The sequence below is a fragment of the Mastigoproctus giganteus genome, chromosome 6 (genome assembly GCF_048544385.1).
Source record: "Mastigoproctus giganteus isolate SK-2022 chromosome 6, ASM4854438v1, whole genome shotgun sequence".
Taxonomy (NCBI): Eukaryota; Metazoa; Arthropoda; class Arachnida; order Uropygi; family Thelyphonidae; genus Mastigoproctus; species Mastigoproctus giganteus.
Genome location: NC_143580.1, coordinates 149,668,127 through 149,695,911, shown reverse-complemented (window position 1 = coordinate 149,695,911; position 27,785 = coordinate 149,668,127). Strand labels below are relative to the sequence as shown.

At 36.7% G+C, this 27,785-nt stretch overlaps 1 protein-coding gene across 3 annotated transcripts in view; it reads left to right on the top strand.

Annotated features, from left to right (window-relative positions):
- Positions 1 to 27,785, top strand: part of LOC150084652 (ubiquitin thioesterase OTUB1) — a 297,048-nt gene that overhangs the window by 85,140 nt on the left and 184,123 nt on the right. For all 3 annotated transcript variants that reach the window (XM_090375384.1, XM_090375383.1, XM_090375385.1), the window contains exon 3: positions 8,744 to 8,842. In XM_090375384.1, coding sequence (XP_090231510.1) covers positions 8,744 to 8,842 — 99 coding nt within the window. The remainder of the gene's footprint in view (positions 1 to 8,743; positions 8,843 to 27,785) is intronic.

Genomic DNA, 27,785 nt, shown 5'->3' with positions numbered 1-27,785 from the left:
GATATTTTTGTCACAATTTGACTTTGATGTCCATTCACAATTTTAAACAAAACTGTTGTTCACCTATAAATGCATACTTGCTAGGGAATATGTCTTGAACAAACTGATATGGGATGAGTTTATTTAAGTGTAACTTGACAACCATGTGTATAAATTTGGATTCTGGTGTTGTTTTGTATGCATCGAATAGGTTACCAAAATAACAGACATTGTCTTGTTCATTTTGGGTTGTGTGAATTTTGAGTCGCCCTGTACTTCCATTTATGTACAGAGAGAAAATTTTAAAACAAAATGTTGATTTTCTGTTGGTCTGATTTCAGTGAAATTTATAATGGTTTGAAAAATCTTTCTAAAAGATCAAAATATAAAATTTTATTAAAATCTGTGCACTGGTAGTTGAAATTTTATTAAAATCTGTGCACTGGTAGTTGGTAGGAGAGACATATAGACATGGTGATGACATTAGGCACTTTTTGCATTTGCAAATGTGCCTAAAGAAAGCACACTGTTACTATAGAATGTTTTGTTGAAAAGCATAGTGCCATATCTTCTTTGATATATATATATATATATATATATATATATATATATATATGTGACATGGTAACAGGTATATTATGGAATATTATCTGTTAAACTCCAAAAAAATAAACCTCCAAAATAAAATAAAAATAACCCAAAATAATAAAAATAAACCTCCAAAAACTGGTTTGTCAAATAGAAAAAAACTTGGCAACCACTGTATGTTGTTCACAGAGGAAAAACAAATTAGGTATACAATGCATTACGTTTCAATCATGTTCAATTTTTTCTTAAATTAATTGAATTTTTTTTATTGTTCTGTGATTAATATAAGTGAAATATAAATCGAATTAAGATTATTACTATGTTTAATACCACCTTTATACCACATGAAATTAATAACACAGTTTATTAAGCTATTTGCCTGAATCACTATATATTAAGTTGATATTTCAGGTATTTTACTGAACCCATCATCAGATTTTGTTCCCCCATCATACCAATATTTTGTTTACAATTACCATTATTTGATAAAAAACAATTCTAAGTTTGAAATATTGTTACTATAGAAACCAGATGTTAAATTGAGTAAATCTTAGGTAAATATAAAGAGATTAAATTCTTACCTGCTGACATATTCCTCTTGCCAATGCTCCCAGAAACCTGATATGCATATAGTCAAGTGTTGCTGCCAGCAGTTAATTTATAGGTGAGGGATTAATTCCAATTGCCAATAGAATTGTGCCAGATTTTATATCCTGGATCTGTGGGTTTTTGTGAAGTGGAAGCCTGAGGTGAACTGTGAACATCAGGGTTGGTGTGCCAGCTGGTTCTGGTAGTTTGGAAGGGGTTGTATTTGGGCTACTCCTCTGAATAACTGGCCTATTCTCTTTCCTAGTTTTTTTCATTTCTTCTTCTTCTATTTTCTTATCAAAAAGATGAAAATATTGTGGGTTGAACTCGACTCCCTGTTTTCTATTGATTGCTGAGACTCTGAACATTTTTATGTAAAAGGCTCCTTTGAATTTCTTTCTGTTGTATTTATTGCCTATCTGTAGAAAGAATTCTAGTGTTGCTGAAATCCCAAGTGTCACCACAATGGAAAGCATGGAGGGCTCTGCTGGACTTTAGAACTCTTCCATATTGTACATCTTTTTTGTGCTCTTTGATTCTGCAGTATAGACATCTGTATGACTCCTATATATATAGCCCCCCCACACCTACAGGCTATTTTATAGATAGGACCTTTAGGATTATTGGGGCTGTTGTTTAACAATCTCCTTGATGGAAGCTGAACTTTTGAAAAAGGTGAAGATACCAAATTTCCTGGCTTCTTTTGCTATTTTAGGGCTGACAGATGGTATGTATGGTATACATATAGAGATTCTTGGAGATGTCCATAAATGACACCTCCAAGACCATCACATAACCCCAACCCAGCAGGGACAGAAGACCCTCTCTAAATCCAGCTCATGAGTAACTGTCAAATTAGTTAAACCTGATTTTCCCTTAACAAAACCATGTTACCGCCCCTTCAGAATGCCATTTCGATTTCACTTAGAAATGCCTTTATATTAGCAATACGTTGGTACTTCTCCAATCCAAAGGAATCTCTCCTGAGTCCAATGATGCTCTCATAATCAACTGAATGGTTCAATACACTCTTTGGTCACCTCCCTCAAAATTACTCAGTGTATGCCATCAACTCCACGAGCTGTACTTGTTTCTTTAGGCTTGAAAGTTTTTCTAATAGTCAGCTGTAATTTTGAAATCACTAATTTCATAGTGCTCACCCTCACTCATACCACCTCTTCTCAGCACAAAGAGTTTTGTCAGTAAAGACCGATGCAAAGTACCTATTCAATTCATCTAAGACTTTCCCACACGCAGTATGCAAGGGTCCAGTCTGATTTGTTTTCTTCTTTTTGTTTTCATAGATGAAAAATTCCTTGTCCTCCATTCTTTGCTCTCTTAGCCAGTGCTTTCTTATACTCAGCCTTTGCTTCCCTAACTTTATGGTATTCTTGCAGATCAACTTGTAGCCCTTGTAGGCTTCGGTACTTTTCATCAGTCAGTAACTTTCTCATGCTATCTTTTTCTGCTCTATTAGAATGACCAGGTCCATATTCATCCATCTCGACATCCTCCTCGTGCTATATTTTCTTAATGGTTTAAGCATTAATCACAGAAGCATTTGTGGCTTATTGCTCTAAAGGTATTTGATAGTTCTAATGTATTTGCCTTCTGCAGTCTGCCACATTAATAGATGTCATGTATTGCCTTAAACTGTCATAGTCCCCTTTTCTGAAATTAAAATATGTGCTTTTACCTTTAACTACTGCAACAGCTTTCTTTATCTTCCAACCAACCATTGCATAATCACTACATGCTAGTGGTTCTGTACTTTAAGCCCTGTGATGTCATTTGATTTGTGAGTAAGATGAGGTCAAGAATATTCTCACCCCTAGTATTTTCTATAATAATTCTGGTACAAATAATCACCTAGTTTATTTTAAAAAATTGTTCCCATTATAAGTTTCGCTCCCACTTATTCCAATCAATTAGGGGCAGCTTGACGTCACTCATAAGATATTCACAGTTGCTTGCCCATTCCATCTACATGAAGAGACTTTCATTATGTTCTTCACAATCTCCTGATTTATAGGTTATTTCCACACTCATTATTGGTAGACGTAACTTCTGACTCAGCAAAAGCTCTTTTTGTGCGTAGGCTGCTTTTGATAGGAAGCATCCCACCATCCCTTCTATCTTTTCTATCCTTCCTAAATAACTTTTTTGGTGCCTCCGTAGCCAGGTGGGAAGGAGCAGCAGTGCATAGCACACACACTTCTTGATTAGACCGGGGTTCAAGCCCATCACCACCAAATATGGAGGATGCAGAAAGGTCAGGGAATGCCCACCGCATATCCCGGAGCAATATGGCCTTAGTTGCTAATGCTCCTAAAAACCAAATAACTAACTAACCTAAATAACTTATACATACCATAATGGAACTCATCATCCACTATTTCTGGGTGGCATTAGTTGTCCTAACTAGAAGTTTGAATTTGTCCATTTTTGTTTACAGAATCCTCACATTACTGTAGACAGAGTTACGACTAAGTATTCTTCTATAGTTTACTACCCTGACATACCCCTTGAAGTTATTTAAGCTTGTTTCCACTAGTTTTATGTTCCCGCCTATTTGAAACATTGCACACCCCCCTCAGAACAAGTTACCAATGTTGGTTGTTGTGGCAAAAAAAAAAAAAATTATTGATGTGTGCAAGCATTGCTTTGACTCATATCATCAGATAAACATGGGTCTGTATTACCTTTCTCTCCTCTAAGTAGCAGTTTTTTGCGAATGCTTAAGGTATCCTCATTGGTACTGGCAAAAATCCTTTCACCATCTTTATATTCAAATGAATACCATCTTTACAAAGTAGATTCACAAGTTTGGGCCATGCTGATAAAAAAAAAATCCCCTCCCCAGAGCATTGCTGAGTCTGTGAAGTGGCATTTGTCTTCAGCTGCCTACATTGGACTATATTTATCCAACTAATTTTTCATGTTTGTTTAAAATCCTAAAATTTAAAATTAGTTCCCACATGAATTTTTTTTTTATCTCCTTTAAAATGTGACAATCTGTAATATCATCAGTTGTTGCACCCAGCAAACACACCCTGGTTCTGGTCCATCATCATCATCAGCCATTTTCAATTCACTGCAGGATGAAGGCCTCTCCAGCAACTTTCCAGTTCCTTCTGTTTTGAGCACTGGCCATCCGTTTACTACCCACAAACTCATGAATTTCATCCATCCATCTCCGCCTTTGTCTTCCAGGTTTTCTTCTAGCTCCTCTTGGATACCATTGTATTATTTTCTTAGTCCATCTGTCATCATGTCTTCGAGCTGTGTGTCCTGCCCAAGACCATTTTAGTTCTTTAGTTTTGATAAGAATGTCCTTTACTTCAGTTTGCTCCTAATCCATGTGTTTCTCTTCTTATCTAACAGTCTGATTTCCAATATAATTCGTTCCATTCTTCGCTGTGTAGTTCTCAGCTTCTCTTTCATTCTTTTGGTGAGTGCCCAACTTTCACTTCCATAAGTCATGGTGGGGAGTATACATTGGTTCATTATTTTACGTTTCAGACAAACTGGGATATTGCTCTTCAGTATGTGACTATATTTCCTGAATGCTATCCATCCAAAATTTATTCTTCTCTTGACTTCCAGCCATTTATTATTATTACATCTAATAACTTGTCCCAGATAAGTATATGACTCCACATTTTCAATTACTGCTGCTTCAATCACTATTTCTCTTTCTGTGGCATACTTGTTCATCATTACTTTTGTTTTAGCCATATTCATCTTTAGTCCAAAATCCTTACTAACCGTGCAAAACTGATTAAGATTTTCCTCTAATTCTTTAGGATCCTGGCTTATGACCACAATGTCATCTGCAAATCGTAAATGGTTTAGGTACTCTCTGTTCACACTGACTCCTTTCTGTGACCAGTCTAATCTTCTGAAAGCTTCCTCAAGGGCAGCAGTAAACAGCTTTGGAGATATTGTCTCCCCTTGTCAAACTCCTTTCTCAATTTTAAATTTCCTACTGTCTTTGTCTAGTCTAATAAAGGAAGTAGCACTCTCATATATTTTCTTCAAAATCATAATATATGGGGTATCTATGCCTTGTCTTTCCAGTGCCCAAAACATTGCCTTGTGCTGTATGGAGTCAAATGCCTTTTCATAATCCACAAATGCCAGGCATAATGGTGTTTTATATTCATTTGCTTTCTCCATTAGCTGTGATATTACGTGAAGGTGATCCATAGTTGAGAATCCTGTCCTAAAGCCAGCTTGCGCCTTCGGTTGATTCTCATCAAGTATTCTTTCTAAGGTTCTGGTCCACCTATCCTTATTACAAAAATGTTACCATTTCCTTGGCAAATCTCACAATAAAATTAAATCTCCTTCAATCAGAACAGTATGGACAGTGACTACTATTGGGTCCCAGACTGTGGGTGCATCACTTGGCAGGTCACGAGATACTTGGGTCCCTGACAAGTTTTCAGGTACATTTGTTTCTAGGGCAGTCACCCATTTCTTCAGTGACCCAAATTCTTCTAGTACTGTATGCACAAGTTTTAATTTTACATCGGTACTCTCCTTACATCAGGTGCAAAGAAATGATTGTGAGCTTGATTTGTCTGCTAGAGTGACCTTTAAATATGTCATAGGCTGTACAAGTGTCAAACTCATGACTCACACTGGAAATGCCAGCAGGCATTTCCATCTGAGTTGTGATATCTTTGGACGATGTGTTGAAAGGGGATCTTACAACAGCCATTATTTAGGTAAAATTTGGACTTAGAAAAATTACAAAATTTAAATTTACAGTATAAATTTAAATCAACAAAGTATTGCATAAATTAAACTGTTGCCATATGTTTGTGTATCCACTACTGAAGTTAAAGTTAAGCCACTGAAATTTCTGCTAAATTTAACTTAAATTTAACAGAAATTCTTTAGAAAAATTAAGGATTAAATTTACAAAATATTGTAGAAGTTAATTTCACAAAATTACTGAAGTAAGATTTAAAAATTACAGAAATGAAATTTAAACAAAAATTTTGTATTCCAGATGCTTGATATCAATCCCCTTCAGTTAAGCCACTGGAACCAACTTAAAACGTGTGCTCTCTTCAGTTGCCTACAGTCAAAGAAAGAGAAAAAAGTTTTGAAGAGAGTAGGAGAATTATAGATACCAATTCAGAAGAACGATGCACATGGAAGTATCTACAGAAAAGACAACAGAAACTGAGCATCTGTAAGACAGAGAGGGGCTTTGTAAGAGATAGGTCATTAATTAATCTAACTGTCTTCCTTTCAATGGAGTCAAGCAGTTTGAGAGAAATTTTGAGGGCACCCCAGATGTGGTAACAATATTCCATGGTAGGGAAGATTTGGGATTTGTACACGGTGAAAAATAAAAAAAATTGTTTAAAAGAAAGGAAATTCTGATAGTGAAAAAGAAAACAGTTTTTCTTTTGTTTTTTGTGTGGAGGAAGCAATGTTGTGATGTGATTATGCCAAGAGAAATTGAAGGCAGAGTAATCCTTAATAGAAATGCATGATCTTGTCTAGAAATCCAAGTGTCACTGAAAAGTAACATAAAGCAGCAGTCAACTTTTTTTGAGAGGGGAAAAAAAAAAAAAAAAAATGCAAGACTGAGTTTTAGGAGGATTAAAATGAACTAAGTTTTCTTCATCTCACTGGAGAATTATCTGGATATGCATTTAAAGAATTAGAAATGGATATTTGAGGAGTTGAGGGCAATTGTTCAGGACTAGATTTCTCACCCTGAAAATGTTTAATGTAGACTGAAAGGCAGAATGAAGTGTGCTGTCATCAGCAAAACTGTGTGGGATTTCCAGTCAACAGAATAAGGCCATTAATATACAACAGGGAAAGAGTAGGAGAAAGAACTGAACCTTGGAGAATACCACCATTAGTGGAGAAGTTAAAGACATGTTTTTTTATCACCCACAGTGAGCTTCCAGAGAGAAAACTGGAATATCCAATAGCAACAAAAAAAAAAAAAAAAAAAATGGCAGGCAGACCATGAGATGGGAGCCTATTTAGAAGACTTTAATGCCAAACACAATCGAAAGCCTTAGAAGTGTCAAGACCAGCTTCTTGAGCTGGTCTTGACACATCTAAGGTTTTAGGTCTTTTTAAGGCCATTCAATGGAAAAATTTGAAACTCACTAAATTTTTCCATTGAGTTTGTCCAAAGATGAGTAACATAAGCCAATATATTACCATTGCAATCATTGATTAGAGGAAGATTTCAAGATAGTTTAAAGTTAATTGATGGATTTCTCCATTACTTCGGAAAGCATAGCAGTAAATGCAATGTGATGATAACCAGATGGAAGTTTTTTTTGGGGGGGGGGGAATAAGAAAGAGAAGTCTGAGTTTTAGAAGGACTGAACTTGACTAAATTTTCTTGCCCCATTGGAGAATTACCTGGAGATCAGCATTTAAGGAATTGGTTGTGGATATCTGTTTGTGCAGGATAATGTTTCTCGAACCGGAAGGTGGAATTTAGTGTGCAGTCATCAGCAAAACTATGAATAGGATTTGCAGTCAGTGGAAGAAGGTCATTAATATACAAGAGGAAAAGAGTGAGAGAAAGAAATTACTCTTAGGGAACATTAGTATTAGTGCAGAAGTTAGACGATAGAGCCATCTACCAGCACTTGCAGTCAGAGAGAAAACTGGACACCCAATTATAAAATATAGTTGTCAATTCATAAGATCGGAACTTTATAAAGTTTTTTGTCACTGGGAGATGAACATATTTTCTAAGCACATATGCTGGAAAAAATTAATAATAATGATAACATAATAGTAAGAATAAAATGATAATAAAAATAATAGTAATAATATGGTGGGATAGATCATCATCATAGCAAACATCATTGGCAAATCACAACTTATGATGATCCATCCCTGATATCCCAATGACATATAAAGCAAATCTGTTAGAAAAACAGTGAAGATAATGTTAGATATTATACATATTTATCAATCAACTTTTTATCTTTATGGTAGTTTGTTTACCATAAAATGGTTCAGGTTTCACCTTCTTTATATTTATATATTCATAAAATGGTTCTGTTTCACCTTCTTTGAGCTTTATAACTACTTCACATTTCATTATTCTTCTTTCCTTTTTCTTATAGGCTGGCAATTTGTACAATGAATACAGAAACTCATGATTTTCACACCTAATTTAATTTTTTTTATCATTCCTAATTTATATACAGTACTGTATTTCATGCCGCATTCTTCATATGTTGCTTTGTTCTAGAAGACGTAATCTCATATCCCAGTTTTATATGCATTATAATTTTACCTAAATCTATCCTGGTAGTTATACTTTTTTAGTTGTTTCTTTTCTTATAAGTTGTTCTACATTTTTTAGTGTGTTTGTGTGTGTATATATACACACAGATGCATACATACATATTATTTATTTATTTTTTGTGGATAGCTGAGTCAATTCCAATGATAGGGCCCAAGTATGATCTGGTAACAACTCTTTTAGTTAGTTTCTTTTTTTATAAATCGTTCTACATTTTTTAGTGTGTGTGTGTGTGTGTGTGTACACACATATGCATATTATTTATTTATTTTTTGCTAGATAGCTGAGTCAATTCCACTGATTGGGCCAAAGTATGATCTCATAACCCTTCAGAAAGAATATGCTCCTGATGATTTAGTTTACCAACAAAAAGTTAAAGTAAGTTAAAACAATTTTCATACTCTTCAGTAAAGTTTGTTTTTTAGATTTCTTTCATGAAAGATTACCTTTTTTTTTAAATGGTTGTGCATTTTGGACAGTGGCACATTAGTAACTATATTTAAAAGACACTTTAAAATATCCTAAATATAATCATTAGCGAAATTAATCTGAATTTCTTATAGAAATTCAGATTAATTTTACTAATGATTATATTTTCACAAATGCCATTAATTGCATTTATAAAACATTAAAATGTAATTATTATCCTATACTCTGATGTCCACTCATTCTGAATTAATGAAGAAATTCAATCGCCTAGTGTTACACTATCTCTGGAGCCCTTTGTATTAATAATTACCAATATGGGTTCACCAGTGATACTGCAGATCTCTTGTTTTAAGCTGCTCATTTTTGGCAAGTTCAGTTGAATGGCTATGGGAAAGGGTAAGCACTGCTTTAGGCATTTCACAGGTATTTAGTATCAAAATTAGTATCGTAAGAATGATGTAAGGAAGCAAAGCTTATTCATCATCAATCAAAAAAAAAATAAATAATAAAAAATAAATACATTAGACTGAATAAATAAAAATTGACCCACTTAATTTGTCCATTTCTTCTAATTTCTCTAATACTTTAAATTTATTCAAACTACCCACTAGGTGAATGCTTGTTCCATTCAGCTACTCTCTGAACAGATTTATAAATTTCATCCTTTCTGCTATCCTTTTTTCTGTTTAAATTTGTGTCCCCTTGGGTATGTATGTAATCTCAGAAAGAGTAAAGATGCTACTGGCATGTAGTGTATTTAACCCTTTTAAAGCCTTAAACATTTCAATTAAATCACTATGTAGTTAGCTAGTTTAAAGACAATGCACATAAAACCTTAGTCTTTCTTGTGAAGGCTTTCACAAGAAAAATTGAGGTCAAGACAGGCACAAAAAAAAAAAAAAATTTCACAAGAAAGTTTTTTTTGTGCTCTCTACTAATTTTGGTATCCTTCTTTGCACCCCCTTCAAACAGATTTGCACCCTTTTTTTAAAAATAAGGCTTTCAAACAGTGCAATCCAGTTGTGGCCTGATCATTGCTGTGTACATTGAGGTAATCACTTCCTTGTTACCTCTTAGAGTTCTTATATATCATTGACAGAATGCTATAAGCTTATCTGCACTGCTTATAGAACTTAATGTTGGATTGTATAATTACCCTTAGATTTTTTTTTTTTCTTATCAACTTCCGTCACCACCAAATACGGAGGATGCGGAAAGGTCAGGGAATGACCACCGCATATCCCGGAGCAATATGGCCTTAGTTGCTAATGCTCCTAAAAACCAAATAACAACAACATCTTATCAACTTCATGGCCTTAATTGCCCATTCGCCATAAAAACCAAAACCAAATCTTATCAACTACCTTGAGTTTATTGGTACCTAATGGTATATTTTGATATGGTCCAGCATAGAACAGAGATAAATGATCTTCATAAGACTGGGTGTGCTTGGCATTTTCAGCATATGCAGTAATTAACCAATAATGTTCATTGTAAATCTGAAAGTAAAGATAATAAAAAAAGAAAGAACAAATTATTAATATTAATGATAAACGTAAAATCAACCTTCCTCAACTTCAACTTATGTCCCCTCATGTGTAGTCTCAGCAAGTGGAAGAATGCCATTCCTCCACCTCGATCAGATCTCCCCACATGTACCTAGTCTCGAGATGCCGCAGTTTGTAGAACTGAAGCCTTTCTAGGTAAGAGCATCTTTTTGTTTCCCTTCACCAGTCTGGTTGCCCTTCTCTGCACCCATTCCAGCAGATTTATATCCTTCCTAAAGCGAGACCTCCAGACTTGTATACTGTACTGAAGATGCAGTCTCACTGGAGGAGGAGAATAATCAGCTCCTTATCCCCGCTAGCAAAATCTCTGTATATCATTGACGAAACCCCATGAGCTGTCAGCATTGCTCAGAGAATTTCATGTTTGACTACATGATTATCTCCAGGTCTTGTTTCATTCTCCACTACCCTGAGTGTACTACCACATAGCTGATAAGTTACTCTGGAGTTACTGCTACCCATATGCAGTACCTTGCATTTGTTAGTTAACTTTCAACTGCCATTTCTCAATCTTTCTAGATCTTTTTGCAGCTCACCCTGATGACTGTTGTTAACCGTCTTGCCACTTTGTATCATCTGCAAACTTAGATATTAAGCCTGATATACCATCATCAATTTCATTGATAAATAAGGCCCACTATTAACATTACTACACGAAGAGCAGTGCCCATTAATAACCACTCTCTGTATTCTTCCACTTAACCATCCATTTATCCATAGCAGTAACCTGCCCTTAATGCCACGTTGATCCAGTTTGTACAGCAGTCTTTTATGTGCAATGGTATCAAAAGCCTTCCTGAAATCCAAGTATATGATGTCAAAATTATTTTTTGCATCCAGTTCCTTGGTCATTGCACCATAGTAACCTATCAGATTGGTTAGACAAGGTTGCTAGTGAACAAATTTGTGCTATGATTGCAGTATAATTGCAAGCCTGTTCGGATGGTCCTGCATTACTTCTTTAACCAGTGATTCCATTATTTTCCCTGGATCAGATGTTAAGCTAACAGGTTTGTAATTACTCATATCGCCTTTTGATTTCCCTTAATGAATTGGAGATACATTTGCACATCTCCAGTCTATAGGGACTTCCCCTGAATCTAAGTATGCTCTCAAAATAGCTAAGGGTTTGCTTACTTCCTTTGCTACTTCCCTTGATATAATTGAATAGATTCCAACCACCCCAAGTGCCTTTTTTTATGTCCATTTTCAACAATTTCTCCTCCACTTTCCTTTCAGTTATCTCAGAGTCATCTCCTCGTTAGAGTTTGATAAACTTTTGGCATCTCCTTCCCTAAAGAATTTCTCATGGGTAAATGTAGATGCAAAATACCTATTCAATTTGTCTGTAACATGAGCAGGTTCATCAACAGTTAACTCATGGACATCAAGTGGCCCAATGTGATTCAGCCCATTCCTTCTATTGCTAATATAAGCATAGATGTCTTTGCTGTTTGCATTCTTTGCCAGGAATTTCTTATAATATGCTTTATCTTGCCTTGTGACTTGATTACAGACTAATTTATATCGATCATAGGCTTCTGTATCACCTGATAATTTATATGCATCTCATGCATTTTTCTTCTCTGCCACGTCTCAATAGTTCACCTGACATCCATTTAGGTCTAAGTCTGGAACAGTATTTCTTCGTTGGTATGAAAAGCCTAGTAGCTTTTTTGATTACTTCCCTGAACACTTAGTATTTGCTGTTGCTGTGAAGTGGGACCAACATCATTAGTTGGTCCCACTTCACAGTATTTAAAAACTGTCTGAGACCCCTGTAGTCACCCTTATAAAAGCAAAAGCCTTTCCCATTACCCTTGACAATAGTTGTCTTTAATTAAATTCCACATTTTTACACTGTGATCACTGCTAACCAGTGGATCTTTTACCTGCAGATTCTTAATGCATGAAGAATCAGTGCTTATAACCAGCTCAAGAGTATTGCTTCTTATTGCCTATTTAATATGCTGTTGTCGAAAATAGGCATCCAAGAAATCCACAAAAGTCTTGTTAGTCTCTGAGTGACTGATCCCACAAATTCCAGTCAATATCTGGAAAGTTAAAATCCCCCATATGAGATTCTGGCTGGTAGAATGTCTCTACTCATCACGGTCATTAGGCCTATAACACACTACAACTCTCAATTTTCTTTTTCCAGTGCTTATATCACACTAAATTGACTCACCATTGCACTCATTACCCATGTCAACTGGATGCACTGCCTTAGATTTAATGTGTCTTAACTAAGAGCATAACCCCACCACCTCTACCATCCTGTCTGTCCTTCTTGTATACATTGTACTCCCCATATTTAAATTGAACTTCACTTATATCTGAGTTACACCATGTTTCTGCTATTCCTACAATGTCTGCATTTGATGACTTAAATCAGTACTTCAAATTCATCAAATTTCATTTACAGTGCTCCTAGCATTAGTGTACATGCAAGTATACATGCACATGTTCTTATTCTTAATTACCCTAGTACAGCCCATGTATTTATTTGTTCCATTATGACCCACAGCAAGGCTTGAAGTCCCAGACATCTTACTTTTCAGGCTGCTGCAGGTACGAATAGTAGCAGTGCAAGAATCACTTTAACCTTTGCCTGTGTCTCCAGTTAAGCTATTAGTTTGTGTATCCCCCCCAAGCTAGTAATTTTCCGACCCACCTGTTGCTGCCTCTATAGCATCAGCAAATATTCTTGCACCCGCTTCTATTCGAGTGTATCCCATTGTTGTAAAAACAGTCTCTCCTGTTGATATTCTGTTATTCACCATACTTCTGTAATACTCTGATTTACTCATATATGATTACATGTTTTTCACCGTATCATAATTTTTCAGTTTTAATGGAAAAAATTATTTAACAAAATTTTATGAACATTGATATTTGTAAATGGATTTCACAAGATAATGAGATCAGTATACACTTGCTTTGTGATAAGTTAGTTAATTGCAGTTGACTATTTGAGCACCATTGAAAATAGCCTTTATAAGTATTCCGTGATCTGTCTTCCTTTTGCAATTTTGTGATAAATTTCTTCTCTAGAAATTTTCTTGTGCATTATTAGTCAGTGGCCTTCCAACTTCAGGCTTCTCAACCTGTGCACTTTCTCTTGCTAATTATTTTATTTTTCAACCTCATGTATTGCTTCCATTGACTAGAAATTGTATTTGTAGTTTTGCTGATAACAAGTATATTGAAAATTGTGATTTTCCATATTATTATTATTATTATCATTAGCAATATGGTGCAAGTAAGCCATTGTCTGGCACCAGCCAAAAAAAAAAAAATTCTAAGTTACCCTAAGAGAGAGAGAGAGAGAGAGAGAGAGAGAGAGAGAGAGAGAGAGAGAGAGAGAGAGAGAGAGAGAGAAAGTAGAAGGGAATCACCAAGGAAAAGAAGAATGATGATATCCAGCTCAGGACCCTGGGGTAACATGTAAAGAAATATTGTTCTGAAGAATGGCTAGACAAAATTGTTACTGTGCAGTTCTCATCAGAGCAGGGCATAACATTACACGAAACTGTTGCCTGTTGCATACCTTAATATGTGAGTGAAGTTTATCAAAATGGTAAATTAAGGTGTGATGCTTTAGTTGGTTGTGTGCTGAAGTCTGTGTATTATATATGCAAATGAGGCATTTAGGCTAACAGTAGTTCTGTGCAAATCTTAAATAATATTATTTAAAAATTTTAAATTTAAATGACATGTTCTCTGTCGAGTCAAAAATACAGCTGTTTGGATGAATAAATGCAAATGCTCAACTGATTATCTTAACTTTGGAATTGAACTGTATGCATACAAATTTTGTGCATTGTACTTACCGTGAAAGTAACTCGATAACTCGTGAAAGTAACTGGTTTGAATTACTTATTTCTCACTGCATGGATACCAAGAGTGATATTTAGCGTGAGCTGGCATGTGTTGAAACAAAGGGGAAACCAAGTTTCCATTGAATTCGATATGAATTTACTCAGGAAGATTAAAAGTTTTATTAGTTTTCATAGAGCACCAGAAAGGTCACGTATGGTACATGCATTGATGACTTTACGTATGGTTTTTTTTTTTTTTTTTTTTTGGCTGTTGTATAAGCTTTACTCCTTGCATTATTTTGCCAATGCTAATACTAACATTTGATTTTTTAATAAAAATTTAACTTTTAATATCTTAATTTCAATGCTTTTTTTTTTTTTTTTTTATTATTAGTAAAATAATAAGAGGAGTTTACCTCAATATAGTACGTAGAATACTTCCGTATGATACCCTCCAGAAATTAAAACAGAAAAAACAAAAAAACGACAACTTACCGGTACCTTAGAGTAAAATATAAATAATTAAATAATCAATTTAACACAATTCAAATCAATTTAAAACAATTAAAAATCAAATTAACGCAATTAAAAGAATCTAACGAAAATATTCAAAACGATTTTTCTTCCTTACTTATTTTCGTTTAGATTCTTTTAAATGCGTTAATTTGATTTTTAATTGTTTTAAATTGATTTGAATTGTGTTAAATTGATTATTTAATTATTTATATTTTACTCTAATGTACCGGTAAGTTGTCGATTTTTTTCGTTTTTTCCATTTTAATTTCTGGAGGGTATCATACGGAAGTGTTCTACGTACTATATTGAGGTAAACTCCTCTTATTATTTTACTAATATTATTGTCAACATAGAACATATTGAGTATTACAGCTCTGATTCATACTATCTAATTTTTTTTTTTGTAAGTAGCAAATGACTCGGCTGGAGTTTAGCTGACCATTGTTGTTACTGTACTAGTTTGTTCTGTGTTATGTTGTTGTTACAAGAAGATTGGCTTACTTTGAATTTTTTGAGTAATGTGCTGTGGTAGCCAGTGCACATAAATTGCCATGGTGCACTGCAGTAATCTTTACTAAGCTCATGGAACGTAAAGATTTTGAATAGCCAATAGTATGTAACTGAACAGAGCCCTCTGGAGGTAAAGAATTGTAAAGTTATTGCATTTTGTGGAAACATTACTGCATTTCACATTAGTTGCATGCAGTAATATTTTCATTTCCAGCTGTGGCTAGAGGGAAAAATGGTCAAAAAGTCCAGGTTGACTGAAAAAAAACTAGGCCTTTTAGTGTAATTTATCCACTGTACCATATACGAGGGGGGTATCAAAAAGTTTGTACGCTTAGCTAGAAATAATAGCCCTAGAAAGGTGAGACACGCAGGAACTTTAATTCTTTTCTATGTACTCTCCATGTATAGTAACGCATTTCTCCCATCTATGAATCAGTTGTTTAATACCTTAATCATAAAGTCTTCATTTTCATTGATGACTTCATTGATGACTTCCTTAGATGAATCAAAACTGCATCCACACAATGGTTTCTTCGTTTCTCGAAACAAGAAGTCTAACGGTGCTAGGTCAGGAGAATAGGGTGGGTGCTGCAGTATGTTTGAGGCTGCACTGGACAACAAATTTGTGGTGACAATGGCCGTGTGAGCAGGTGCATTGTCTGACAGAAGACACCTTTGGTTAGCATTCCACGCCTTTTCACCTTCGAAGCATTGCATCAAAAGATTTCTGTAGTATTCTCTGGTAAGTGTGGAACCATGAGGTAGGTAATCTGTCAGGATAACCCCTTTTCTGTCCTAGAACACGACAGAAAAGGGGTTATCCTGACAGATTATCCAGCAACATCATCTTCGCAGATGGAGTGGTCTTTGCCTTTTTGGGAGGCGGGGAGGAGGTGTGCTTCCACTGCTTTGACATGTCTTTAGTCTCTGGACCATACTGGTACACTCAGCATTCTCATTTGTCACATACCAATCAAAAAAGTTTTCAACATCCACATTACAGAAATCCAACAGTTGGTGCAAACATTGCATTAGACATTGCTTCTGCAAAGATGTCAGATGATCTTGGAACCCATCGTGCAGAGACCTTAGATATGTGCAGATGGTCATGTAAAATGCTCTGGACAGACCCATAACTAATTCCCACTGCATTTGTGATGAAATTAATTGTTACACTTCGCTCACTCAGCACCAACTGCTCAACCTTTGCAACCATCTCATTGTTTGTGGATGTTGATGGCCTTCCTTCTCTTGGCTCGTCAAAGACACTTGTATGACCGCACTGGAACTCCCGTTTCCACTTTTTTACGGTGTCATTGGATGGACAATTCCACTCATACACAGCTTTCATTGCTTCGTTAATTTCTTGAGCATTCTTTTCAAATGCAGGAACTTGACCACTGCTCAATACTCCACTTGGTTAACCATAGCATCCTTCCTCAGATTGCAGGCTCCACCTCTGGTGTATAATCACTTACGGGAATGAAATTTCACATGTTAATTATTGAATATGTAGATTATGTAGACAACTTATATTAAAAACAGCACTTTCCTACTGATGTTTTATCTAGGTCAGGGTACGAACTTTTTGATACCCCCTCATATACAAAATTACATACATTAGTTATCATTAATTTGAAAAAGTTTGGGAATACAGTTCCAAACAGTTCCAAAGTATTCCAGCCGAAGCTGGATCTCTTTAAAAAAAAAAAAAAACAACTCTCATTTTTGATTTCTTAAAGTTGGCAGCTATGTTAACTGTGTTGATCTTTCCTGCAACTTTTCTAGCCAATCCAACCTGACATGGGAGTGTGTGTTATCAAGATGTAGCTATCCAAAGTCTTACAGAGGAATAATTACCTGTTTGTTCCTACTATGATGTACTGAATGTACATCATAGATCATCATCAGGCATTTTCAATCCACTGCTGGATGAAGGCGTCTCCAGCAACTTTCCAGTTCCTTCTGTTTTGTGCAATGGCCATCCATTTACTACCCACAAACTTATGAATTTCATCCATCCATCTCCGTTGTTGTCTTCCAGGTTTTCTTCTAGCTCCTCTTGGGTACCATTCTGTTATTTTCTTATTCCATCTGTCATCATGTCTTCGAGCTATGTGTTTTGCCCAAGACCATTTTAATTCTTTAGTTTTGATAAGAATGTCCTTTACTTGAGTTTGCTGCCTAATCCATGTGTTTCTCTTCTTATCTAACAGTCTGATTCCCAATATAATTCATTCCATTCTTTGCTGTGTAGTTCTCAGCTTCTCTTCCATTCTTCTGGTGAGTGTCCAAGTTTCACTTCCATAAGTCATGGTGCAGAGTATACATTGGTTCATTATTTTACATTTCAGATAAATTGGGATATTGCTCCTCAGTATGTGACTATATTTCCTAAATGCTATCCATCCAAAATTTATTTTTCTCTTGACTTCCAGCCATTTATCATTATTACAGCCAATGACTTGTCCCAGATAAGTATACGACCCCACCTATTCAATTACTACTCCTTCAATCATTATACAGTGAAACTTCCCTTTAACGGACAGCCATGGGGAATGAAAATGTGTCCGTTAGAGAGAAGTGTCCGCTAACAAGAAGTCTGAGGGAGAAAAAAAAAAAAGAAAGAAAAATCGTTAAACGTTTAATGTAAAATTAAATTAAAATATATACAGATTTTGAACAATATTTTTGTAAATATTATACATACAATTGTGCTATGCATATTATGACTTTATCTTAAGAAAAATGCATACAGTAATCACTTATTTTCTTCTGCACCTTCTTCCGGCTGATAATTTTGTTTTCAACATTTGTTTGGAGTGAAGAAACCATCGAAAGTCCTTCAGTATCTTCTTCAGCGGCGAAAAACATTTTTAAACGATTTATTTGTATGAGCGCTTCTTCTATTTTCATCGGTGGTTCGTCGTTAATATGTTCTTCGACAGAATGACCTCCTTCCATTTCTTCATCCTCATGAGGAACTTCTTGAAAAATATCGATGATAATGTCGTTGATATCTAGAGCACCAGCTTCTGTAGTGAGGTTTGAGTCTATATCTTTGTAGCCAGGGTCACTTGTAGCGGAAGTATCGTACATTATCAATAGATGTTGAAGTTCTTGTTCTTCTTGGTGCTCCACATTGCTGTTCACAACTTCAATTTTTGCATTTGAGAAGCCAGACTTTACAAAACAGTTCACGACAGTTTGTTTTCTAATTGCGTTTACTGAAAAGGAAATCCATTGAATCGCATCTAGGATGCTGCTTTTCTTTGCAAGGTCAGTCGCACATGTTACATCGTTCATGTTTGCAATGAGATGTCTTAAAACACGTTTTCTGTAGTGAAGTTTACAATTTTTTATTATCCCTTGATCCAAGGGCTGACACTCTGCAGATGTGTTTGGTGGCAGAAAAATGATTTGAATGTTGGACAATTCAATGTGCGGGTGAGATCCAGCATTATCCATGAAAAGAATAATTTTTCTGTTTTGGTTAAATTGACTTATCCATTCGCTCATGATATCTCGTGTCGTCCACGCTTTTTTATTAGACTTCCAGTCAACATTCAAAAGATTCAACTTTATGGCCTTGAAACAACGAGGATTTTGTGGTTTTCCTATAACAAGAGGTTGTTCAAAGTCTCCCAGCATATTTGTACACAATAGTACAGTCAAGCGTTCCTTAGAAATTTTTCCGCCCTGGCACTTTTCGTTTTTAAGACTCATTGTTTTTTCAGGAAGAGCTTTAAAAAAACAACCCTGTTTTGTCACAGTTGTAAATATCCTTAGCTTCAAAATCATGACAAAATCTTCCAATTTGACGGTCCACTCTGTTACAACCCCAGTATCAACAGATCCACTCTCACCACTTACGGTTTTCCAAGAAATTTTATGCCGAGTTTTGAACTTGTCTAGCCATTCCACAGAAGCTTTGAACTCATTTACTCCCATAGATTTCACAACCTCCAAAGCCTTTTCCCTAATAATAGGCCCATTAATGGGAATTTTTTTAGCACGTGCGCGACAAATTTGAAGTCCATCAGTTTTCGGGAATGATTTTTGAACCTGATCATTTCCGTGTTGCCAAAATTGTTTGAGCAGTTCATTTTTTTTCTTTAGGATGTCGCTTACCTGCGTCTTCCCGATTGTGAATTTTGCAGCGAGATTGCGAACACTGTTTTTCTGCCGATCATACGCATTAATGAGTTCGACTTTATCTTTTAAAGTTAAATGTTTACGTCAAAGTTAAATGTCACACAACACTGAACAAAACTGAAACTGAAAAGACGAAAGGCCGACCATATTCTTCCCCCCCCCCCGCACACACCGAATTCATCAGAAGTTTTACACGTGCCTTAAAATTCTTGAAAAAGGGTTTAGAACCGCGACTTAAACCTTGATAAAATTCAGAGAATCGGAAATAGAAAATAAACACACGATTGAGGCAATACGTGGAAGAAACGTTCCTAGAAAAAGGGCCGTGAGCTCGCCCGCTGTCCGTTATGGGGAGATCAAATTAAGTGCTAATCTAAACGAAACAGTGCAGCTTGCCTGTCCACGTCCGTTACAGAGAATGTCCGCTAGACAGAAGCTGCAAACATGTTAAAACCAATGGAGGTGAGCTGGGGAATTTGAAAATGTCCGTTGTAGAGAGATGTCCGTTAACGAGAGGTGTCCGTTAGGAGAAGTTTCACTGTATCCCTTTCTGTGGCATTCTTGTTCATCATTACTTTGTTTTAGCCACATTCATCTTTAGTCCAAAATCCTTACCAACTCTGCATAACTGACTAAGGTTTTCCTCTAATTCTTTGGGATCGTGGCTTATGACCACAATGTGTCATCTTAATGTCATCTGCAATGTGTCATCTGCAAATTGTAAATGGTTTAGGTACTCTCCATTCGCATTGACTCTTTTCTGCGACCAGTCTAATCTTCTGAAAGCTTCCTCAAGGGTAGCTGTAAACAACTTTGGAGAAATTGTGTCTCCTTGTCAAACTCCTTCCTCAATTTTCAATTTCCTACTGTCTTTGTCTAGTCTAATAAAGGAGGTAGTGTTTTTCAAAATCATAATATATGGGGTATCTATGCCTTGTATTTCCAGTGCCCAAAACATTGCCTTACGCCATATGGAGTCAAATGCCTTTTCATAATCCACAAATGCCAGGCATAACAGTGTTTTATATTCATTTGGTCCTTGAGAATGTCACAGATATTCTCTCAGATATGCCAGACAAGCTATACTAGCTATCTGGGAGTCTAAAACACTCATGGAACTGATATTTAGGTGAAACTCAAGTCAAATAGATCCAATTTCGGTGAAGTCTGGATGGTCTGTGACAGCTAAATCCTTTGCTTTCAGCTTCACGATGGTGGGACTGTTAGTAATCCTGGGTATAACCTCCATGCACAAGTACATGGTGGGTGACCACCCAGGTGTGAACCAACGTAAGCAGGAGTCAAGGTGTGGTGCCCACACCACATGGAGGAATGCTCCCCCTCTGTGTTATCAGGCAATACTAGGTGGTAGATGACCCTCATCAACTGGTGCAATACCACCACTTTGCTTATTGGAGGCTTGAAGTGGTGGAACCCATGTTTAGTCTCTAGAGCTAAGTTCCGGTCAACCCTTTCCTATCTCTTCCATCCTGCAGTATGATGGATGACTTTTGAGGCTATGATAAACATCATGGCGAGATCCAATATTCCTTACATTTTCAGGGTACAGCTCTAAAATGGTGTTTGCAAGCTGGCCACTAGATAGTACATCGGACCGAACCTATTGGTAACTATTTAGGAGGCTTCTGAATCAGCAAGTGTACAATCTTGCTATGTCTACTCTGCCAGATAGTGACTGGAGGGAGTCCGAGTAGCGAGTATGTGGGGGGGGGCATTGTCGATGCCACGTATGTCAAGGATCTGGGTATATTCTTACCATGTGTACGCCATATCCAAAAATTTCATTACTTCATACGGCATGTCTCCCCCCCCACTTTTACTTACTATTGAATTCACCATGAATTGTCAAACTAATAAGAGTAATCTTATCTGCGTAAAGATCTAAACCTCCCAAACACTTCACAAATATACGTGGTCTCAATTCCAATCTCAACGATGTCCATTTCCACTTGCAGTCTGCCAAACCCCATGTACTTTTTCAGACAGAATCTCAGTTATTGGTTAATTCAACCACTGCTTATCTCAGATGCCCAAATTATTTGCTGTATGATTCCTTTCGCCTCAAAGCTGGTACTTGTGCATATGTCCGTTCTGATATTCCCTGTCAGAGACTTGGCAATTTGGAATCTCCTCTCTTTGATCTTCTCTGGCTTAAAATCTCTCTACCTCATTGTGTCAAATTCATCTGTTGTCTCTACCGTTCTCCCAACTCCACTAATCATTTGGAGCTCTTTGACTTCCTCTTTTTGCAACTTGACTTTCTCCAGTCCAACTTTCCTAACAGTGAGGTAATTTTCCGTGGTGATTTTAATGTTCACAATTCCAGCTGGCTTCCATTTTCTAGTCACACCGACCCAGCTGGTTGAGATGCTGAGGCTTTTGCAATTACTAATGACCTTGCACAGATTGTACATTTACCTACAAGAATACCAGACAATCCTAATCATACAGCCAACATGCTTGATCTTTTTCTCACAAACAACCCTTCTTAGTACACATTTGAAGTGAATGGTCCTTTAGGTACCTCAGATCACAGCTTGGTGATTGTCTCTTCTCCAATGCAGCCTTTATCTTATGGCTATTCCCAACCTCGTGTTTGTTATTACACAAATGCAAAATGGGATGACCTGCGAGATTTTTTTTTTCCTTGGTCGGATTACTGTTTCAAAACTTCTGATATCAACGTTTGCTGAGATCGTGTCAGTGAAATTATTCTTGTAGGAATGGAATCTTTTATCCCACGCTCCACTTTAAAATCTCGTCCTTTATCTAAATCTTGGTTTTCCAATAAATGTGCTTAAAGATGTTCAAGAGAAGAACCTTGCATATCGTAATTTGCTTGTTTCTAATTCTTCAGTTTCATTTTCTGCCTACACCAAAGCTCGCAACAATTGTAAAGCAGTTATTAATCAGTCGAAACTAGAGTTTGAACAGAATAAGAGTAGAAAACTTGCTTCTTGCCCTAATGGTAGCCGAGCATTCTGATCTCTTGCCAAAGCTATTCGCTGCAACTTTTGCCCATCTCTGCTCCCACCTCTGTCAAAACCAGATGGTTCTGTTGTCACTTCAGCCAAGGATAAAGCTGACCTGTTAGCATCCCATTTTTCTTCCAACTCATGTATTAATGATCTTGGTAAAACACCTATTTGATGAATTTGAGGTATTGCTCAAAGCATCAAAGACGGATATTGTTGGGATATCAGAGACGTGGTGTCACACAGATATAAGGAATGCAGAACTGGAATTTGGGGAGTACAATGTGTACAGAAAGGATAGGAAGGGAGGAGAGGTTATGCTATTGGTTAAAAAACACAAAATCCAAGGATGTGAAGCCAATCGACATCGCTGGACAGTGCAGTGTCGAGTCAGTTTGGTGTGACATAAGCATTGGGAAATCAAAATTGAGAGTAGGAGTGTGCTATAGGCCTAATGACTCTAATGAATATAATAAGAAACTGTACAGGGAAATAGAGTGGGCCAGTAAATCAGAGAGTCTTATAATGGGGGATTTTAATGTCCCAGATATTGACTGGAATTTGTGGGTTGGTCACTCTCACACTAGTAAGGCTTTTGTGGATTTATTGGATGATTATTTTCTACATCAGCATTTCGGGATGCAACTAGAGGGTGTAATACTATTGATTTGATTATCAGTAGTGATTCTTCATGCATTAAGAATCTGTAGATAGAGGAACCACTAGGTGGCAGTGATCACAGTGTGCTGAAGTGGGATTTACTCAAAGAGGTAACTACCATCAGGAGTAAATTGAAGAGTTATTGCTTTCGTAAAGGCGACTATGATGGTCTGAGATAGTATTTAAATTCTATACAGTGGGACCAACTGATGATGTTACGAACAGCAAATTCAAAATGGGAAGCATTCAAAGAACTTATCTTGGAAGCTACTAGGCTTTACATACCAACTAAGAAATATTGTTCAAGGTTTAGGCCTAAATGGATGTCAGATGAACTAATGAGACATATGGCAGAGAAGAAAAATGCATGGGATACATAAATTAACACGTGACACAGACGCCTATGATAGATATAAGTTGATCTGTAACCAAGTTACGAAGGAGGTTAGGCAGGCGAAGGCAGATTACGAGAAATCTTTGGCTAGGGATGCAAAGAAAAACTGCAAAGAGTTCTTTACTTATGTAAACTCTAGAAGGAAGGGGATGAATCAGATTGGTCCACTTTATATCGATGGTTCAACTGTTGATGATCCTGCTCAGGTAGCTAACAAACTAAATGAATATTTTGCATCGACATTCACACATGAGCAGTTATTCAGCGAGGGGAATACCATAGGTGTATTCAACTCTGGCAGTAAGCTAGATAATCTTGTAATAACTGAGAGTAAAGCGGAGGAGAAATTGTTTAAGATAAACACAAGAAAGGCACCTGGGGTGAATGGGATCTATCCAGTTATATTAAAGGAGGCAGCAAAGTAAGTAAGCAAACCCTTAGCCATAATTATGAGAGCTTCCTTGGACTCAGTGGAGGTACCCATAGACTGGAGCTTAATGTCCAAGTTTGCAGATGATACAAAGGTTGGCAGGGTTGTTAAGGACACTTTTGACGCTATGCTGCTGCAACAGGATCTGGAAATGTTGAGCAGATGGGCTAAGAGGTGGCAAATGAAGTTTAACATTGACAAATGTAAAGTACTACATATGGGAAACAGCAACCCCAGAGCAACGCATCAACTCTGTGGTACTACACTGACAGTGGTAGAGAATGAAAAGGACCTGGGGGTAATTGTGCAGGCATATATGGAGTTCTCTGAGCAGTGCAGGCGGGCTGCAAGAGTAGCTCATGGTGTCTTATCAATGACATACAGGAATTTTTCTAGCAGGGATAAGGAGGTGATTATTCCCTTGTATAAGGCAATGGTCAGGCCACATCTTGAGTACTGTGTACAGGTCTGGAGGCTTCATTTCAAGAAGGATATAGGAACAAAGGGTTGCTCTTACGAAGAAAGGCTTAAGATTTGCAAATTACAGTGTCTGGAGACTAGGCATCGGTGAGGTGATCTGATAGAGGTGTATAAAGCCTTGAATGGTTTGAGCATGCTCAATGTTGATGGGATTCTGCCTCTTGCTCAGAATAATCGCCTGAGAGGGCATAAATTCAAATTGAGAAAAGAGAGATGTAGGATAGATGTGCGGAAATTTGCCTTTAACCAGCGGTTTAGTTTGTTGGTGGAACAGACTTCCATCCCTTGTTGTGGAAGTTGATAGCCTAAATAAATTTAAGGCTCAGCTGGACAGGTATTTCGCACGAACGGAGGGGTGAAGTGGAAGTTTTTTTTTTTTTTTTTGTCTGATGCTGCATAAGCTTGCTTTCTTGCATCATATGCCTCTACTAATACTAATGCTATCACCATTTCCAACATGCTCCATTCAATTTCTCTTGTGTTCTTCCGTCAAAAGGATGTCAGAAGGACTTTGACGAATTTCGATGGTAAGAAAGCTCCAGGTCCTGATGGTATTTCTCCACTTGTTCTCAGAACCTGTGCTCCTGAACTTACTCCTGTTCTTTGCCGCCTGTTTTCACTTTCTTATTCCAAAGATCTTTTTCCTTCTGCTTGGAAATTTGCTCATATCCAGCTAGTTCCTAAAAAGGGTGACAAGTCCTTTCCAATTATCGTCCCATTGCAGTTACTTCTATGCTTTCTAAAGTGGCGCACTATGGCCATAGTTGCTGATGCGCCTAATAAAACCCGAAACAAACAAACAAACAAACAAACAGCTTTCTAAAGTAATGGAGAAATCAATTAACCAACTACTCTTAAACTACAGGAAGGCCTTGCATAACGCAAGTTTGATTAATGCGAATTTCATTTAACTGTATTTGAAAAATTATACCACTTTATACGATGCAAATTTCCAGTTAACGCGATCTTTTTCTTTTCTTTTTTTTTTTTTTTTATACAATAGTTGAAAAAGATTTGAATTGCGCGTTAAGCTTACTGCGAGTAGTACGGTCAATAAACAAACGTTTGCCTGCTGCCCGCCTCGGTGTGTTCCATCGGAAGAAGACGTGTTACTTGTTTGTCTCCTGCTAATAATATGAATGCACATTTGCATAAAAATTCAAATTTTTAAATGAGCCAGATGAAAATGTTACCAGGAAGGAGATAACGGTAAAATAATTAGATGAAATCTTTCGTATCGCATAGAACCTCAAACAAAAGGTTTGATATTCTCTGCGATATTTATTTTGCCAGGGCCCAGAGAAGATTGTTGTCGGCTATCGGAAATTGATTGATGAAAAGAGAACATCAACACTGTTCAAATATTTCCGCAACAGTCATTTCTTCATTGTGTATTTTATGTCAGAGGTTCCCAAACTTTCTCGGTTCATGGCGCTCTTAGTGTCTCAGTAATTTTTTCAAGGCACACTCAGAAGAAAAGAAATACCTAACAGTTCCGCTTAGTAGTTAGGTCCAAACAACTTAATAAGAAATGTTGAAACTGTGAACTACCTCGAGCTAGTAGTTCGCACAGTGTCCGACAGATGTCGAGTATCACTGTTTCCCTCGAAAATTTAAAATATTCCGCGGCACCCAGTTTGGGAACTGCTGTTTTATGCAATAAACATTTAATTCCATAATTATTTTCATTATCTTTTACATTGTATACAGTTAAAAAGTTATTTAAAAGGTATTTTTAAAATTCTTATGGACATTCCAGAATGTCAAGGACCAATTATAATTTTTCCTATTGGTTATTATATTCGATTAACGCGTTTCCGTTTTGCGCAATGCGCTCATGGGACGAATTAATCGCGTTAATCGAGGCCCTCCTGTACTCAGAAACCTTCCATCTGATCAACGATCGCTAGTACGGATTCCTTCAGCGTTGATCCACTGGTGATATTCTGGCTTATTTTGCCCATTTATGGATGAATTGAATAGAAAAGTTTGATGAACACAAGCAGTTGCTCTTGACATCTCAAAGGCTTTCGATTGTGTTTGGCCTAAAGGTCTCCTAAACAAGCTTCCGTCTTATGGTTTGCCAACTGTTTTTTTAATTTGCTATCCAGTTTTCTCTCTGATTGCTCACTGAGGGTGATGGTAGATGGCTCTCTGTCTTCTAACTTCTCCACTAATGCTGGTGTCCCCCAAGGTTCAGTTCTTTTCCTCACTCTTTTGCTTTTGTATATTAATGACCTTCCATTGACTGGAAATCCTATCCATAGTTTTGCCGATGATAGCACATTGAATTCCACTTTCCATTTTGAGAAACCTTTCCCTGCTCAATCAGCTTCAACTTCTCGAATATCTGCACCAATTCCTTAAATGCCGATCTCCAGGTAATTCTCCAGTGGGGCAAAGATAACTTAATTGATTTAAATCCTTCTAAAACTCAGTATTTTCTTATATCTCGCAAAAAGGATTCTTCTGCTTCTATGCTTATCTTTGGTGACACTCTGATTTGTAGGCAAAATGATATATCTCTTTTGGGGATTACCCTGACTTCTAATCTCTCTTGTCACAAGCACATTACAAATATTGCTTCCTCTGCATCTAAAAAACTTACTTGGTTTTTTTCTTTCGCTTTCGGCGTTAATTTTCTTCCAAACAGCTGATCACTCTGTACAAATCGCAAATCCATCCTACCGTGGAATATTGTTCCCACATCTGATATGGTGCCCGCAAAACCTCTCTCAGGCTTCTAGATTCCTTCAGGGCAATTAGGTTAATTAATGAATCCTCTCTAACAGAGTCTCGCCATTCTATGTCTCACAGATGTACTGTTTCTGCTGCATGCCTTTTCTACAGATACTTCCATGGGCACTGTTCTTCTGAATTGGCTTCTATAATTCCTGCTCTCTCTTTCAAAACAGTCCGAACACGTGCTGCCACCAACCAACATCCATTTACTCTCGAAGTTCATCTTCCTCGTTTATTCATTCAACTGCCGTTTTCTGTAACAACCTTCCTTCATACGTATTTCCTAAAAATTACAGTCTACAGAAGTTCAAGTCTATTGTCAACAAATATATTCTTTAGTCTTCTCAACCTCCAACCCAATTACAGTACTAAGTACTATAGGTTCTAATACCTCTCATTTGGGGTTTTTATAAAAAAAAAAAATTTGCTTTCTCCATTAGCTGTGATATTATGTGAAGGTGGTCCATAGTTGAGAATCCTGTCCTAAAGCCATCTTGCTCTTTTGGTTGATTCTCATCAAGTATTCTTTTTAATCTGTTAGTAATGACCCTTGTGAACAACTTGTAAATGTGGGATAATAAGCTAATTGGTCTATAAATTCCAATTTCTGATTTATCTCC